General features: G+C 39.0%; 1 protein-coding gene across 2 annotated transcripts in view; it reads left to right on the forward strand.

Moving 5' to 3' along the window:
• Nucleotides 1-16,125, forward strand: part of LOC123751960 (probable G-protein coupled receptor Mth-like 3) — a 372,755-nt gene extending 356,630 nt beyond the window's left edge. For both annotated transcript variants that reach the window (XM_069305227.1, XM_069305228.1), the window contains 2 exons: nucleotides 10,154-10,243; nucleotides 12,945-16,125. In XM_069305227.1, coding sequence (XP_069161328.1) covers nucleotides 10,154-10,243; nucleotides 12,945-13,143 — 289 coding nt within the window. In that variant the 3' untranslated portion in view covers nucleotides 13,144-16,125. The remainder of the gene's footprint in view (nucleotides 1-10,153; nucleotides 10,244-12,944) is intronic.
• The last annotated feature ends 4,152 nt before the right edge of the window (nucleotides 16,126-20,277 follow it).

Raw genomic sequence — 20,277 nt, forward strand, 5'->3', positions numbered from 1 at the left:
CAAGACATATGGAGGTCGACTTAGACATATGTGGTCGCAAAAGACATATGGTAGTTGCATAAGACATATTGTGATCGTCGAAGACATCTGTGGCCGAAAAGACATTTGGTGGTCGCCCTAGACATATGGTAGCTGCACATGACATATGGTGGTTTCACCAGACATATGGTGGTCTGTCGTGACGCTGAACCCCGGTTCATTCCGAACACAGCGATTACACAACACATAACACCTTTCCTCAGCAACCGTTACTACCACCTATACTCCTACACACACCAGACCCTTGAGGCATACCACTAGGTTTGCACTGGAACACAATGAGTGAACATATGGAAGGTATTTAAAGGCCGTCGGGTTTTGTCATTTAATTACAAAGAATAGACGCTGACAAATAATAACATATTAACATACTCTATTAGGTCAATACACTTCCAATACCCATAGACCACTTGACCTCCGCGGTCACCACCCACACTCGTAACTTCCGCCTAAGTCCCTAATACAGAATGATTACTACAACGCTCCACACCCGGTTAGTCTTTCATTCAATACTCACATACTGCAGACTTAACTTGGTCACTAAGATCACATCAGGTTCTCGCATAGCTGTCTGCTACACTTCGCTGCTGCCACAACGGAGATCCAGAGGACTTCTCAGTTCAGCTCCCACAATCAGACTGGCTCCAATCAGCCATCTACCTCAACCATTTCACCCCGCCTCTCAAGGAAGGTATAATCCGATTAACCTTATCCCTAGAAGCGGTAATCTTGTTCCTAGAAGCCTGAAGAAGAAGAATTCCTCTTTCCAGGAATTATTAATTTGGCTAAGTAGCTGCGGTGTTAATCCCTTGACCTTTCTTAGATATGTGATCCATAGTCTGTCTACTTAACATGTACTTCCAATCATCATTCGTTAAGTGTTGTAGTAATGATCCTCTAGCTAATAATTCCTACTAACTTGTGGATTACAACAGGTCGCACCAGACATATAGTGGTCGCCTAAGACATATGGTAGTCGCACAAGACATATGGTGGTCGCACACGACAAATGGTGGTTGCACCTGACATGGTGGACCCACAATACATATGGTGGTTGCTAAAGACATATGGTGGTCGCACAAGACATATGGTAGTCACACAAGACATATGTGGTCGCACAAGACATATTGTTGTTGCTTGAGATATATGGTGGTCGCACAAGGGATATTGTGGTCGCACAAGATATATAGTGGGCCCCACAAGATATATGGTGGTCGCCCAAGAAATATAGTGGTTGACACAAGACATATAGTGGTTGCATAAGACATATGATGGTCGCCCAAGTCATATGTGGTCGCACAAGACAAACGGTGGCCGCACAAGACATATGGTGGTTGCACCTGACATGGCGGACCCACAAGACATATGGTGGTTGCTAAAGACATATGGTGGTCGCCCAAAACATATGGTTCTCGAACAAGACATATGGTGGTCACACAAGACATATGGAGGCCACACAAGACATATGGTGGTTGCATAAGTCATATGGTGGTCGCACAAGACATATGGTGGTCACCCAAGACATATGGTGGTCGCACAAGACATATGATGGTCGCACAAGTCATATGGTTTTGCATAAGAAATATTGTGGTCACCCAAGACATATGGTGGACGCACAAGTTATATGGTGGTTGCAATAGACATATGGTGGTCAGCCAAGATATATGGTGGTCGCACGAGACATATTGTGGTCGCACAAAACATATGGTGGTCGCATAAGACATATGGTTGTTGCATACGACGTATAGGCACATTACCTATGGTGGTCGCCAAAGACATATGTGGTCGTAAAAGACATATGGTGGTAACACAAGACATTTGGTTGTTGCATAAGCCATATGGTGGTCGCCCAAGACATATGGTTACCGCACAAAACATATGGTGTTCGACCGAGACATATGGTAGTCGCACAAGATATATGGTGGTCGCACAAGACATATGGTGGTAGCACAAGACATATGGTGGTTGCACATGACATAATGTCGCCACACAAGACATATGGTGGTTGCACACGACATATGGTGGTCGCACAAGACATATTGTGGTCGCACAAGACATATGGTTGTTGCACAAGACATATGGTGGTCGTCCAAGACATATGTGGTCACACAAAACTTATGGTGGTCGCACAAGACGTATGGTTGTTGCACGAGACCTGGTGGTCGCCAAAGACATGTGGTCGTAAAAGACATTTTATGGTCGCCCAAGACATTTGTGGTCGCCCAAGACATGCAGTTTTTTTTTCTACCACAAACGTGGCCACACATTTACAATGCTAACCAGCATATATACATTTTCTTCTGTCCTCCATGGACAGGGTTAGAGAAGTGTTAAACATATATTTCAAGGGTTTATTGAACACTCAACCACAGAAGGTGATTCGGTGCTTTTAAAATGCTAAGCTAACCTACATACGTAAATACATAGATACACAGATTTACGTATGCTCTACATAAAGTGTTAGATGTGTCTTTTACATAGTGTCATTAATGTACATTCACAACGGTGAAATGTAATTCTGATCAGCTTCCATATATACTTTATACCCATACATATACATACACACACACACATATACATACATATATACACACACACATGCATTCACATACATTTGTCTCATTTACTCTGACAGGGTGAGGTAGCTGATAAAGAAACTAGTGTGCAATTAAGCACTTAATCACTGAAGGTGATGAAGGTGCTTTTACAAGCTCAGGTTATATAGTTACATCATATATATACATTGTATGATTGATATATTACATGGTCAATCTTGGATACAAGTTCAATATATCATCAAGTGTTCCAGTACTCATATAGTAATTACAGAGTTCAGCATACCTTAGCCCAGGAGGGCGAAAGTCAGTCAGTATGGGACATTCTACAATATAATGTTCAAGAGAGTGCATGTTTTCTCTTTCACAAAGTTGACACATTGTGTACTCGACATTTGGGTTTTGAGAAAGCTGCCAGATACGTCTATATCCCAGGCGTATTCTGGCCACTATAACATCACATTGCCGGGTTCTTGTTCTATTAATCCCATATGTGAATGTCTCCTCACGATATCTATCATAATTTTTAATGGCCACAACTTTCAGGTCTTTGAGAATTTGTTAGGGCGGTGAGATTTTCATTAGATATTTGTTTAAGTATTCTCTTTGTCACTGCTAATGAAACACCCATATCAATTTCTACCACTGGTTTTCTGCAGGCTGTCTTAGCAAGCATATCAACAGTGTCATGCCTTGAGATGCCAACATGTGATGGTATCCATAGGAATTTAATCTGAAATCTGTTTTCTTTGGCAGCTAAAACATTCATTCGAATATCACTGACTATTTTCTGGGTGTCACTACTATGTGCGTTCAATGCCAGGAGTGCACTCTGCGAGTCACAGTATATAAGTCCACTGCCTTTGTCTTTTAAAAATTCAGTGGCAAGGTATATAATATGCCTGCAAGTTCGGTTTGAGTTGTACTTGCCGACTCATTGACGCGCTTCATTGCTGTATGTACGAGAGAAGATTGTTCAAATATGTTACATGCACATCCGGTACATCGTCCACCTTCTTCTACAGAGCCGTCGGTATAGCACTGATAAACATCGTTACCCATAGTCTGAGTAATTTCAGTGATGCTTTTCAGTGTTAACTGTTTTAATAATGTAGTGTGCACACTATCTTTCTTGGGCGCATTTACAAAATCAACTGATTGATCTCAGTTATCCCATGGAGTAATTGGTTGATTAATCATTAGTTGAGTTGGATACATATTTAATATTTTGATGGAGTTGGCTACCTTGTAGAACCAATATACATAATCAGATTTCGTTCAAGACATGCAGTGGTCGCAAAAGACATATTGTCTTCGTCCAAAACATATGTGGTCGCACAAGACATATGGTGGTAGCACAAGACATATGGTGGACGCACAAGACATATGGTGGTTGCATAAGATATATGATGGTCACACAGGACATATGGTGGTCGCACAAGACTTATTATGGTTGCACAAGACATATTGTGGTTGCATAAAACATATGGTGGTTGTCCAAGACATATAGTAGATGCTCAAGATATATGTTGGTCGCCCAAGACATATGTGGTCGTACAAGACATGTGTGGTCACACACGACATATGGTAGTTGCACAAGACATATGGTGGTTGCCCAAGACATATAGTAGTTGCTCAAGGCATACGGTGGTCGCCCAATTCATATGTGGTCGCACAAGACATATGTGGTCGCACAAGACATATGGTGGTCGCACAAGACATATTGTGGTTGCACAAGACATGGTGGACCCACAAGACATATGGTGGTTGCATAATATATGGTTGGCTCCCAAAACATATGGTGGTCGCACAAGATATATGGAGGTAGCAAAAGACATATGGTAGTCGCCCAAGACATATGTGGTCGCACAAGACATATAGTGGTCATACAAGACATATTGTGGTTGCACAAGACATGGTGGTCGCACAAGACATTTGGTGGTTGCACAAGACATGGTGGACGCACAAGATATATGGTGGTCGCACAAGATGTATAGTGGTTGCACAAGACATATGGTAGTTGCCTATGACATATGATGGCCGTCCAAGACATATGTGGTCGCGCAAGACATATTATGGTAGCACACGACATATGGTTGTCGCACAAGACATATGTTGGTCGCAGTAGACATATGGTATTTGTGTACGACATATTGTGGCCGCACAAGGCATATGGTGGTTGGGTAAGACATATGGTTGTCGCACAAGGCATATGGTGGTCGCACAAGACATATGGTGGTCGCACAAGACATTTGGTGCTCGCACAAGACATATGGCGGTCGCAAAAAAAATATGGTGATAGTACAAGACATTTTGTTGTCACAGAAGACATATGGTGGTCGCCCAAGACATATGGTGGTCGCACAAGACATATTGATTACATAAGATATATGGTGTTTACAAAAGACATATGCACAAGAAATATGGAGGTCGCACAAGACGTATTGTGGTCGCACAAGACATTTGGTGGTCGCACAAAACATATGCTAGTTGCCCACTACACATGGAGGTGGAAAATTCCTATGGTGGTTGCATAAGACATATGGTTGTCGCACAAGACATATGGTGGTCCCACATGACAAATGGTGTTCGCAGAAGACATATGGTGATTTTCCAAGATATATTGTGGTCGTCCAAGACATATGGCGGTCGCACAAGATATTTGTTGATCGTGTAAGACATATAGTTGTCGCACAAGACATATGTTGGTCGCAGTAGACATATGGTATTTGTGTACGACATATTGTGGTCACACAAGACATATAGTGGTCGTGTAAGACATATGGTTGTCGCAGAAGGCATATGGTGGTCGCACACGACATATGGTGGTCGCACAAGACATTTAGTGGTCGCACAAGACATATGGCGTTAGCACAAGACATATGCTAGTCGCCCACTACATATGGAGGTCGCATAACACATATGGTGGTTGCATAAGACATATGGTGGTTGCATAAGACAATTGGAGATCGTATTAGACATATAATTGTTGCATAAGATATATGGTGGTCGCACAAGAGATTTGGTGGTCGCCCAAGACATATGGATGTCACACAAGGCATATGATGGTCTCACAAGTCATATGGTGGTCGCACAAGACATATGGATGTCACACAAGGCATATGATGGTCTCACAAGTCATATGGTGGTCGCACAAGACATATGGTTGCTGCACAATTCATTGTGGACGCACATGCCATATGGTGGTTGCATAAGACATATAATGGGCGCCCTAGACATATGGTAGTCGCAAAAGACATATGGTGGTCGCACAAGACATTTAGTTGTTGCATAAGATATATGGTGGTTGAATAAGACATATTGTGGTCGCACAAGACACATGGTGGTCGCGCTAGACATATGGTGGTCACACAAGACATATGTTATTGCATAAGATATATGGTGGTTGCTAAAGACATGCACAAGACATATGGTGGTCGCACAAGACATATGGTGGTCGCACAAGACATTTGGTGGTCGCTTAAGACATATGGCAGTCGCACAAGACATATGCTAGTTGCCCACTACACATGGAGGTCGTAAAAGACATGTGGTGGTTGCATAAGACATATGGTGGTTGCATAAGACAATTGATGGTAGCACAAGACATATGGCTGTCACCCAAGACATATGGTGGTCGCACAAGACATATGGCTGTCACCCAAGACATATGGTGGTCGCACAAGACATATGGTAGGAGCACACGACATATAGTGGTTGTAGGTGACATATGGTGGTTGCACATGGCATATGGTGGTCGCAAAAGAGATATTGTGGTCGCACAAGACATTTGGTGGTCGTACAAGACATTTGGAGGTCGCAAAAGACATATTGTGGTCGCCCAAGACATATGTGGTTGCACAAGACATATGGTGGTCGCACAAGAGATATGGTGGTTGTATAAGAAATATGGTGGTCACCCAAGACATATGTTGGTTGCACAAGACATATGGTGGTCGCGCAAGACATATGGTGGTTGCATAAGAAATATCGTTGTTGCATAAGACATATGGTGGCCGCACAAGACATAGTGGTCGCACAAGACATATGGTCGGCGCCCAAGACATATGTGGTCGCACAAGACATATGGTGGTCGCACAAGACATATGGTGGTCACACAAGTCATATTGTGGTTGCATAAGATATACGGTGGTTGCATAATACATATGGTGGTTGCATAAGACATATGGTGGTCGCACAAGACATTTGGTGGTCGTACAAGACATTTGGAGGTCGCACAAGACATATGGCGGTCGAACAAGACATGTGCTAGTCGACCACTTCATATGGAGGTCGCAAAAGACATATGGTGGTCGCCCAAATAGTATGGTGAATATGGTTCAAACCAATAATATGGTTTGCCCAACATAGAACATCTAAAGATTTGAAATGTAGAATTTCGCAACATAAATACTCTGTAAGACTTGACCATTTGTCTAATGTTTGTTCATCTGCCAGAAGATGGTCACCAAATTAATTTGGAGATGGCTTCTTCAATAACGCATTGTAAAAGCACCTATACCAGAAACATAATTGAATCTGCTTTGATACAGATCACAAAAGAAAGTAATTTGAACATTAGCAGTGGTTTATATAACTTAGATCCATTTTAATAGATCAATTAAAGGGCGATTTAAGTAGGATCATTGGAACACATTTGTCTCACTAATTCATTGTAAATATTTACTATTTTATGCTATGATTATCCATGTGTGGTTATGAATGGAAGCTACATCGGATGGGCCAATAGGCCCTCTGCAGTGTCCACTTATTGTACCTCACCTCACTCCACCAATCTCTCCTGCCTATTTATGTCCAGTACTCGACCTGTAAAACCACTCCTTCTGAAGATGTATTATTATACGAAAGTACTTAAGGAAATTCCTGTTTCAATTTTCCTCCGTGGTCTGACACTTTCACATTTTTAATCACGTGTTTATTTTCGTGATACACACACACACACACACACACACACACACACACACACACACACACACACACACACACACACACACAAACACACACACACAAACACACACACACAAACACACACACACAAACACACACACACAAACACACACACACAAACAAACACACACAAACACACACACACACACACACACACATATATATATATATATATATATATATATATATATATATATATATATATATATATATATATATATACACACACACATATATATATATATATATATATATATATATATATATTTTTTTTAAAAGTTTGTATGTCGTACCTAGTAGCCAGAACGCACTTCTCGGCCTACTATGCAAGGTCCGATTTGCTTAATAGGCCGAGTGATTATCTTTATTTTCAATAATTTGTTTCCAATTAATTTATTTGAATTATTATTATTATTATTATATTATATTTACACCATAATTTATTGACTTAGTTGTGTTAGTTTAGGTGAGGTTAAGAGAGTTTAGGTTAGGTTCGGTCAAATATCTACGTTAGTTTTAACTTAAATTTTTAAAAATTTGCTCATACATAATGAAATGAATAGCTTTATCATTTCATAAGAAAAAATGAGAAAAATATTGAAATTCTGGAAAACTTGGCTTATTAGGCAAATCGGGCCATGTATAGTAGGCGAAGAACTGCGTTCTGGCTATTAGGTACACACACACACACACACACACACACATACACACACACATATGTGTGTGTGTATGTGTGTGATATGTTACAACAGTTAACTGTTGTAACATATCACCTCAAAACAGTTAACTGTTGTAACATATCACCTCACCCAAATGCAGGTATAAAATCGTAGCTGTTTGAACTCTGTTCAGTTATAGTTGTGTGTGTGTAAACTAAATTCTTTGAAAATGTAATAAGTTTTACGAAACGCGTTCAAGTGTCGCGTCAGACTAGAAATAAAAATGAATTTTGGAGAATTGATTTTTCAGTTACCATCAACAGTGAAAAGAAATATAAGAAACATAGAGAAAATTCGTGTTAGAATTATTAATCTTACTTTTTCGGTCATATTTAATAATATATATATATATATATATATATATATATATATATATATATATATATTAATTGGCTGTTGATTGCTGGTGTTGACTTGAGTAAGGGTTCTAAATGCGGTAAACAATTGGTTCCCCTTCTTTTTTTTTGAGATATATATACAAGAGTTGTTACATTCTTGTACAGCCACTAGTACGCGTAGCATTTCGGGCAGGTCCCTAGAATACGATCCCCTGCCGCGAAGAATCGCTTTTTCCTCTAAGTACACATTTTACTGTTGCGTTAAACAGAGGCTACAGTTAAGGAATTGCGCCCAGTAAATCCTCCCCGGCCAGGATACGAACCCATGACATAGCGCTCGCAGAACGCCAGGCGAGTGTCTTACCACTACACCACGGAGACTTCTGTTTTTGTTATATTAGATTCATCCTCTCTATTGGCTCAAGGTTATAATCCTCCTATTATAAGAACTTGTGATGCGTCTGCTGACCAGACCACACACTAGAAGGTGAAGGGACGACGACGTTTCAGTGCGTCCTGGACCATTCTCAAGTCGATTGTGAATGGTCCAGGACGGACCGAAACGTCGTCGTCCCTTCACCTTCTAGTGTGTGGTCTGGTCAATATATTTTAGCCACGTTATTGTGACTCATCGCCTTCAGATGCAGCTGCTGTCTCTTCTACATAATATACATCAAATATTCCCTCATTATTTAACTCCTCGAATTGATTGCATTCAGTTCTGCTTTTGTGAAAATTATTACACCTTTTGCTCTTGTTGTTATGTCTTTTTTGAATGGTAGACAGAGTAAATTAATCACATTAATTTCGCACCTGCTTGTCGGTTGAGATATATAGTGGGTTATGAGTTACCATACAGAGAACCTTGTACTCTTCATCTCCTTCTGTCGTCATCACGTGGCCCTTCCTCATCTATTAGCACCGAATGTGTGTTCTGAGGCAAGCTTCTCACCTTAATTTATCCAAATTCAATTCTCAATTCTGTATCCTATATTCTCGAAGTCTGTTAAACTAACCTATCTACCAAGAAATATTCAGATTGTGAACCTTGCATATAAATTTCTCTAGTATTTGCTCAATGTTTTAATTTTTTTTATTTTCCTTTTCATTTGAATTATTTCTTAATAATATTGTTTTTTCATTTTTTTGTCTCTAAAGCTTCTGTATCTTTCTAAATCTCTACCTCAATTTCATTGTTTATCCAGTTTATTGCATTATTCTCTGGTTTATACTTATTACTGCAATATTAAACGCCCCAAATTTATTTTTATTTATTATCGCAAATCCTGAAACTGTTTCATCAGTGCCTTCTCTCCACGACGTCATTATTTTTTAGCATAATCGGAATTTTAACGCGTTGGTTTAGCAGGTGGGTTCAAGGCATCACATTCTGATGGATAATTTGTTAATGAAATTTACTCTCTAAAATAAGTGTTTAAAATTGCCAAGATATCATTAAATCGCTATATATTCGTAGAGAATATCTGCCAGTATGTGCAATCACAGAAGAGATTCAATATTTATATTTTTCCAGATTCTGGCAGCGCTTCACTCTGTTCCTTTTGATGGCTCTATGTTGGACCACAGAGATTCTTTCATGGAAAATTCCTCCCCCTGAGCTATGGTGAGGCTGGATATCTATTCATACATGTTTTTCTTCAATTTCTCAATTCAGATTTTTTTGGACTTTTGTAAAAGTGGCAGATTTTAAAGCAGACACCAGTTAATACATAGTAATGTTTACTATAAGATGTTAAAAATATATTTACTTCCAGTATGGTGTAGATAGTGCTATAGCATTTTTTAAATTCAGTTTGTTGCCTTAAATTCATGAGGCCCGTGCGACAACATTGAAAAAATGCTGTCAAGTAACTTTTGTTTTGTAACAATTGGTATGAAATTGCCTAGGTGTAATTAACCGAGTGTAGTTATATGACGAAGCTTATGACAGTGTTGCCAAACTTGGCTAATTGTATTTTATTTCATGCCAGCTAATCTGTTTGAATAATAATAATATTTATTTGTTTTTGCTGATTTTCGTTTAAGTAATTCATGTGTGTGAACTCTTGTTCTCTTGTTTTCTCTAACATGAATTCGTGAATATGACTTTTTATTAATATGAATAATTTCCGTTATAATAATTTAATGTGATGTTCTAGCATAGTATCAGTCAGAATGTTTACTAATAAAAATATTGACGAGAAAATCAACCAGAGGTCTGAGATGACTCGAACCAGCGACCATGGAGTACCCAACCGCTCAAGTTACCTCTGTACGACCACGTCTTGGTTTGTTATATAACCTGGCAGTCTATTGAATCGACTGGAAGCCTGGAGGATCCTAGTGAGGTCAGTCCAATTTTTACGTATAACCTCCACGCACTCAGGAATAGGCAACAAAGTTTAATCTATTCAGTAGACTCACAAGTTGTATAACATGAGCAATTTGTGGTGGTACAGAGGTAACATGAGTGGCTGGGTGCAAATTGGTCGCTGGTTCGAGTCAGCCTAGAGCTTCAGTGGATTTTCTCATTCATGTTACTCTGAAGAACAATGACAGATACATCAGAGTACTGTGACACTGAAGGAGCATGACGGATACATCAACGTAATGAGACATTGAAGGACCCTTCCAGATATATTAGAGTAATGTGACACTGAAGGACCATGACAGATATATAAAAGTATTGTGACACTGAAGGACCCTGACAGATATATTGGATATATTTTACCCTGGAGAGTAAATTGACACTGAAGCGCTATGAAATGTTCACCAGAGTAATGTGATACTGAAGGTCCATGACATATCCCAGACTTATGTGACTCTGAAGGACCCTGACAGATATATCAGTGTAATGTGACACTGAAAGACCATGGTAGATACATAAGAATAATGTGACACTGAAGGACTATGACAGATACTTCGAATTAATGTGACATTGAAGGACCATGACAGATACACCAGAGTAGGACTATGTGAAGGACTATGACGTTCATTAGAGTAACGTAACACTAAAGGACTCTGAGAAATACATCAGTGATATATGACACTGAAGGACCATGAGAGATATATCAAAATAATATAACACTGGAGGAACATGATAGATTCTCCAGAGTAATGAGATACTGAAGGACTATGTCAGATACATCATGCGACTGATACATCAGAGTTATACGACACTGAAGGACCATGAGAGATTCATCTGAGTAATGTGACATTGGAGGACCATAACAGATATATAAGAGTAATGTGACACTAAAGGACCCTGACGTACATAAGAGTAATGCGACACTGTAGAACCCGGACATATATCAGAGTAATGGGACACTGATGGACCCTTGACATACATCAGAGTGATTTGACACTGTAGAACTCTGGCATAAATCAAAGTAATGTGACACCGAAGGACAATGACAGATACATCAGTGTACTGTGACTCTGAAAGACCCTGACAGGTACATCAGAGTACTGTGACTGAAAAACCATAACAAATACATGAGAGTAGTGTGACGCTGAAGGATCATTACAGATACTTTAGAGTAATGTGACACTGACGTTCCAAATCAGAAATCTCAGAGTTATGTGACACTGAAGGACCATTACAGATACATTAGAGTAATGACACTAAAGGACCCTACAGATACATCAGAGTAATGTGACCGTAAAGGTCCATGACAAATACATTAGAGTAATGTGGTACTCAAGGACCATTACAGATACATCAGAGTAATGTGACGCTGAAGGCCCCTAACATACAATAGAGTAATATGACACTGAAAGACTATGACAGATACATCAGAGTAATGTGACTCTGAAGTACTATGACATACATCAGAGTAATATGATACTGAAGGACCATGACATATTTCAGAGTAATGTGACACTAAAAGACTCTGACATACAACAAAAAGAATTTATCCTGGAGCTCATCACATTCTGTATCTGCAGGTGACTCATAGTCAGACAATAAAGTGAGCTGTTTACTTCTTTGGGCTACTAGTTTCATAGTTGGTTTCTCCAATATTTTCTTTGTATGATTTAATAATTTTGGAGATTTTTGTGAGTTTGGGAGCTGTTGATCAATACTGGTTTCTCTGCACTTTTAAGTGGGACAAGATATTGGTTTTGCATCTGGTGGGTCGAGATTATCACTAAAGTTTACATTGTGCGGGAGGGGGGAGGGCATGGGTGTCAGTGAAGAAAGCTGTAGAGAGCTACTGAAGGGCCATCCATAGAGAAGATTTTCAAATTACAATTATTACTTTATTTACAATTTACACGATTGTTTGTTTTCACATTTAATACTATTAGTTATGTTTTAACAGGTTCCTGACTGATGTTCTAAACTCACTGCAAGGATTCATTATCTTCTTGATCTTCATTAGTGGAAAGAAAAAACGTGAACTAGTACGAGATGCTTTGACTGGAACCATTTCTGCAGTGTCAAATGCGGCGAGGAAGATATCTATGAGTAATGACACTGCGGCCACCTGGCATCAAGATACAAACTCCACATCAGTTTAGTGCATCATCAAACATATGGGATGACATATTTAGCAACAAATTCTATGGAAGAAAAGAGAGACAATTAACACAATGCAAAATAACACATTTTTGACTACATGATGCAAATCTCACTTGACAATAATATTCATGTGTTACTTTGAATAACGATTATCGAAAGTAAGTGTAGCCAAACCATAAAGGCTCAGTGCTCCCAGAAGACACTAATTAATTACAACAATATCCCTTCTGTATCAAATATTTAAGTTCTGCTTATAGAGTATGGATTTTTATCGTGTATTTTGGTTATGATATTTGGTAGTCTAAAATCTCTAGGAGGGAAGGTGGAGAACTGGACTAATTATAAAACAGTATTTGCACTCAAAATATTTTTTGTATACACGAAAAAAAAGTTGTCTGAAACAAACTGGTATACAAAAGTTTTTAATTTTCATGTTAACCTCCAGCAGAACATAATAATTTATCAATAATAAAATAAAACCCCATTAATAGAAGTACTGTGATACAGAGGAGCTAATAATAATCTATTAGTAAGAGACACCAAGACTGAAACTGCTGCTCCCTTAAACACTCTCCATCCCTCTATTACCCTCAACCTGTATTATATTTAAAATGGTGTTTACAGTTGTCTAAATAATCTAGTTACTTTACCATATGTAACTAAATTATTATTGCTTCAAATTTAATCATACATTTGTGTTATCTGATTAGCTAGCTGCTGGAGTCAACTTTATGATATTGTTGTTTATACTTTACCAAACTTTTTCCTTACACTAATGTCTTACCCCAGAATTAGTGTATTTTTTTGTTTTATTTGTTAATGTTAATAATAATAATAATAATACTTTATAATAATAATAATATTATTATTATTGTTATTATTATTATTATTTAGAGTAATCACACTAACGTGACTGCATCAGTGAGAAAATCCGTGGGAGCCATGATGAAGGTTCGAACCTATGTGTAGGGTGTTCCCACGCACATGCTCTAGATGACTAGACAACGCCATGGTATAAGGGTTGCAACTTGGTCCTCGTCCAGGCCTCCTGATTGCTGGACTGGTCAGCCAGACTGTTAGACGTGGCTGCTCGCAGCCTGACGTACTAATCACAGCCTGGTTGATCAGGTATCCATTGGAAGTAGTTATCAAGTTCTCTTAACACTGTGAGAGGCTCTTCAAGTTATGCCTCTTATGTCTAGTGGAAGCGTATTGAATAGTCTAGGTCTTCTGATGTTGATACAGTTCTCTCTTAGAGTAACTATTGGACCTCTGCTTTTCAACGGGGGTATTTTGCATATCCTGCCATGCCTTCTGGTCTCATGTAATGTTATTTCTGTGTGTAGGTTTGGGACCAGCTCCTCAAATATTTCCCGCGTGTAAATTATTATGTATCTCTCACGCCTATGCTCAAGAGAATTCAGATCTAGGCATTTTAGTCGGTCCCAATATTTTAAATGCTTTACTGAGTGGATTCAAGCAGTAATGGATCTCTGCACGCTTTACAGGTCAGCAATTTATCCTGCTTTGAAAAGGACTGTCATTGTACAATAGTATTCCAGTCATTTTTCTTGCAGATGTAAGGGATACTTTATTGTGTTCTTTAAAGTTAAGGTCTTGCAACATGAGTACATTCAAATCCTTTACATTTCTTTTTCGTTCTATGTTATGATTTGACTGCATTTTGTACGTGGTTTCCGTTTTTATATTATTTTTTTCCATAACGGAGAAGCTGGAACTTATCTTCATTAAATACCATATTATTTTCTGTAGCCCATTGAAAGACTTTGTTTACATCTGACTGGAGGTTTGCTGAGTCCTCTATGTTGTCTACGCTCATAAATATCCTAGTGTCATCTGCAAAAGATGATACGGTACTATAGTTTGTGTCCTTGTCTATGTCCGAAATGAGGATGAGAAAAAGTTCTGGAGTAAACACAGTACCCTGGAGGACCGGGTAGATTTCTGTTTGTCAGGAAATTGTAGTTTCATTTGTCTATTTTTCCGGTAATTCCTTTTGAACGCATTTTGTGGGCAATAACACCTCGGTCATATTTGTCGATGACTTGCGAAATCTGTGCAAATTAGATCAGCGTTTTGCTTGTCTTCCATGGCATCTAAGGCCATGTCATAGTGGTCCAGCAACTGTGATAGTCAAGAGCGCCTTCTTCTGAAACCATGTTGTTCAGGGTTATTGAGATGCTGAGATTCCATGTATTTTGTGATCTTACTTCTTAGCACTTGTTGAAAGATTTTATTGATGTGTCATATTAGTGTTATCGCCTTTAATTTTTTGCCTCTGCCTCATTTCCTCCTTTATGGAGTGGTTCTATCTCTTCTATATTTAGTATGTCAGGGATAACGCCAGTAACTAGGCTCTGTCTTCAAATAATGTGATGGGCCTGCGATAGTGTTTTTTTACAGTTCTTGATGAATATTGTTCCAAGGATCAGGGCCTTGTGCACAGGCATACTGTCTAAGGCTCCTTCAAAAACCAGAGTGGGTAGGGAGACATCTGATACATAATTTAATGTTGGTATCACATGCATAAAAAAAAAATCATTTGGGTTATCAATTTTTAGTGTGTTTACTGAAGCTCGCTCGAGATGTACTGATTCCACAGAATTTAGCTCGTTTCTTTGTTGTCATCTGTGAAAGTTCCATCTCTCTTTCGCAGAGGCCCGATACTAGATGTAGTTTTTGATCTTGTTCGGATTTCTGTCTATTTCACTGATGGGCTTTTGTTCTCTTTGACTCTCCTGGATTTTGTATGATTCTTGTAACTTCATTTCAATGGTTTCCCACCGCATGGGTTCGAATCCTCATCGTGGATCCTATGGATTTTATCATTATTATTATTATTAATATTATTATTATTGTTATATATAAAAATGTTGATCAGATTAGAGTGTTTACTGAAGGAACAGAATTTCTATATTTTTAAAATCAAAATAAAGACTGAATAAAGATTAATAAATTTCGGGATGTTGCCTATCTTGCCAAGGTTTTGTTTTATGGCATTTTTTATTTTACAGTTTTTGTTCTTTGACATTTGCACTTGTTGTACAAAACACCCCATGATGCTGTCGAACAAATGCCTGAATATGCATCCTCGAAAGTTAAGTAATGACTGACAGGAAAGTTATATGGTGAAAGCTATCATATAACATATGGGTATGTGGTGACAAGTTATGTGGTGACAAGTTGTGGTGACAAGTTATGTGGTGACAGGTTATGTGGTGACAGGTTATGTGGTGACAGGTTATGTGGTGACAAGTTATGTGGTGACAAGTTATGTGGTGACAAGTTATATAGTGGCTACATATTGGTCAACATATTTCAACCACGTTATTGTGACTCCTCGTCTATATATGTGGTGGCTAGTTATATGGTGACAAGTTATGTGGTAATATGGTAAGTGGTAACACGTTATGTGGTGACAAGGTATGTGGTAACAAGTTATGTGGTGACAAGTTATGTTATGTGTAAGTTATGTGGGGACCTAATTTTAAACTCTCTTTTCCAGTTTTAGATCTTAGCTGCTGCAGGAAGAGTGTTTGAATATTCCAGATGCATTTTGTTATTATATGGAATTTTTACTATACCCAGTCGAAGGACGAATATAATTGAACAAATGCAAAAGGGCCGTGATGAGGATTCGAACCTACGTCCGAGAGCATCCCAGACGCTGCCTTAATCGACTGAGCTACGACATGGTCAAAAGAGTTAAGACCAGAAGTTCTACTGAACTTACTTGGATCCTGCAACCTCTCCGAGACACAAACCAGGGTTTTACACAACTTCCCCATGCACTCGAGCTATGTCAATAGGCTGTTCTACCTCTTCGCCCTTACTTCATTACACACAGAAATCACAATAACGTGATGCATCAAATGAACAAATCCACAAGGGTGGATTTGGGTGGGTGAAGGGTTCATTTGATGCATCACGCTATTGTGATTTTTGTGTGTGACGAATATTATTGATTTTGTGTAGGTGTACTTGTGAGAAATATTTTCCACTTTTAAGACAATGAACTGCTTAATAAATATCTCTAATAATATATGGCTATGACGATTCCTGCTCTGATAAGCTTATAAGACTAACCACAAATTACTGACATTTAGGCTAAGAGGACTCTATTCATAAATAATAACTTGAACTAAAATGCACATAACCAGATTGTTGCTATTAAGTCTGAGGCCGCAATTCGGCCGAAACCTTCCCACTTTTCTGTGACTATGAAGCTATTATATGTAACTGTTGATTCTCACTATTAATCTAAGTGAAGGACATCAGATTTAACGTTTTAAAAGTACATTTGACTAGTTAAATGAATCTTAAGACAAGAAATTAAAAGCTACTCCCGATATGAGAATCAGTCGCTAACTTCACACATAAACGGGGGTGGTGGAGGGAGGAAGCTGCATCTCGCCCCAAATTTGCTAGCTTGTTACGACACACGTTGACCAGCCCAGCACCTATTGGATGATTTGCCTCACCTAGTAGTAAAAGGCCATTGAGAAGTTCATGTTCGACGCGCTAACATACAACCCATAATTAACACAAAGTAATCTCGGAGTTTTACCATGTAAAAATGGTAAAACTTTTGGTAAAAAATGGCAAATATATCTAGTATCTAGATAGTATTTGACCATGAACTAAATGAAGTGAATAGGCCGGATATGGGAATAAGTAGTAAAATATATATTTACGAAGTTTACATGAGGGGCCCCTAACTCAAGTAGCCTCAACGAGGACAGGAAACCGGCGGTTTGTCGAAGGTCCCCCATTTGCCATGACGAACTTTTCCAAGTATATTTTAACACTCAGCACCAGTTTAAACAGTTACGGCTTCGGCAGGTAGGCGGTTTCATGGGTTAATAACCCTGTGGGTGAAAAGGCGTCTTCTGTTCTCTGTCTTACATTGTGGCGTGTTGAGCTTGAAACCGGTGCTCATTGTTTGTGTTACATCTGGCCTTCTGAAGAAAATATCAGGATCAACATCGTCTTGTTCAGTATTTTAAAAGTTTCAATGAGATCTGCCCTGTCAAGCCTGGTTTGGAGTGTTGTTAGCCCTGTGACCTTCAAGCGTTCATGATACGAGAGATGATAAAGCTCAGGAATGATTTTTGTTGCCTGGTGTTGCAGCTTCTCCAGAGCAGCTATATCCTTCTGAAAATGAGGTCTCCATGCTTGGATACAGTAATCCAAATGAGGGTGCCCAGAGATTTATACAGTTCAACCATTACCTTCTTTTTCTTATAGTCAAAAGTACGCTTGATAATCCCAAGAGTTTGGTTACGGTTTCTGACTGCTGCACCTACCTGTTGTGCAACTTTAAATATTAATGAGGGATTTTGACTCAAAGGTCTTTTTCTGTTGTAATGTAATGTAATTTATTAATTTGGAAGTCGTGGCGTAGATTGTTATGCTCCACATGCATGGTCTTGCATTTGTCGATATTAAAAGCATTTTCCGGTTTTCTGGCCATTTGTGGAGTTCATGTTGATCTCTTTGTAAGGATTCAATATCTTTGTCATTTCCCACTTTACCCACTTTTTCCCACTTTTAAGGGAGCCGGTCGGCCGAGCGGACAGCACACTGGGTTTGTGATCCTGTGGTCCCGGGTTCGATCCCGGGCGCCGGCGAGAAACAATGGGCAGAGTTTCTTTCACCCTATGCCCCTGTTACCTAGCAGTAAAATAGGTACCTGGGTGTTAGTCAGCTGTCACGGGCTGCTTCCTGGGGGTGGAGGCCTGGTCGAGGACCGGGCCACGGGGACACTAAAAAAAGCCCCAAAATCATCTCAAGATAACCTCAAGATAACCGTAAATCTTTGAATCATCTGCAAATTTGATGAAGTGGTTTGAGGTATTCTCATCTATGTCATTGATGTATATGACAAAAAACAAACGTAGGTCCCAAAATTGAACCTCGTGGCACCCCACTTATCACATATATCCATTCAGATTCATTTCCATTTAGTACGACCCTTTGATATCTTTCCTACAGCCATTGTCTTAGCCATTCCAATATTTTACCATTTATTACATGGGCCTGTAATTTCCTTGTCAGTCTTGTATGTGGTACCTTATCGATAGCTTTAGTAAAATCCATTTATATTACATCCTCTGGAAGGCTTTTGTATAAGTAGATGGTTACCGTTCCATAAATGCGAACAAGGTTGTAAGGCAGGATCTGGTTTTTAACTAATCCATGTTGTGTCGACTGTATAATATTGTTGACGGAAAAATGATGATTGATTCCCCTCCCAGAGGATTCTCTCCATGAGCTGGCAGATGTGTAATGTCAAGCTGAATGGCCGATAGTTTTCTGCTGTGCTCTTTCTGCCATTTATGAAAATAGGGATGACATTTGCATATTTCCAATCTAGGAGGACTACCTCTTGGTCCAGAGATTTTGTGAAAAGTAGTTTCAGCGGTAAGCATAGTTCTTCTGCCAGTTCCTTTAAGACTTTGGATTGGATTCCATCCACACCTGGTGCTTTTGAGTCTTAGTTTGTCAATGTTCTTTCTAATTATTTCGCATTTTATGGGTATTAATTCTCGTCCCCTCCTTCAAATATTTGTGTGAGTGATGGGATGTCATAAAACCTTTCGAGTGTGTACACTGATGTAAAATAATTCTTTAGTGTGTTTGCTGCCCTTTTATCGTCCATTATAGCTTGGTTAATCTCATCTTTTAAAGGACCAACTGAGTCCTTTGTTGTGATTTTACCTCTTATATATGCATAGATCAATTTTTTATCTTTCTTTATGTTTTGGGCTAGTTTTCTTTCCTAATTTCTTTTGGCTGATCTGATTTCCTGAGTGGCAAAGTTTAGTGCTCTTTTGTAAAACTCATAATCAATGATATCCATCGCAGATTTATATGTTCTCCAGAGGTTCCTTATTGTTACCACTTCTCGTTTTACGACCTGTGTCATCCCTTTCTTGTCTTTCTCCTTTTCGGAACATATTTTTGGACGAGTTCCGTGTTGAACTCTTGACATTTTGCCTTGCTGCTTCCGTGTCATGTTCGTCCATCAGTTCCCTCCAGGGGATGGTTTTCAGTTCCTCTCTCATTCGTTGATAGTCACCTCGCTGGTAATCTAGAAATTCATCATCTTT

The sequence above is a fragment of the Procambarus clarkii genome, chromosome 54 (assembly GCF_040958095.1).
Source record: "Procambarus clarkii isolate CNS0578487 chromosome 54, FALCON_Pclarkii_2.0, whole genome shotgun sequence".
Classification (NCBI taxonomy): domain Eukaryota; kingdom Metazoa; phylum Arthropoda; class Malacostraca; order Decapoda; family Cambaridae; genus Procambarus; species Procambarus clarkii.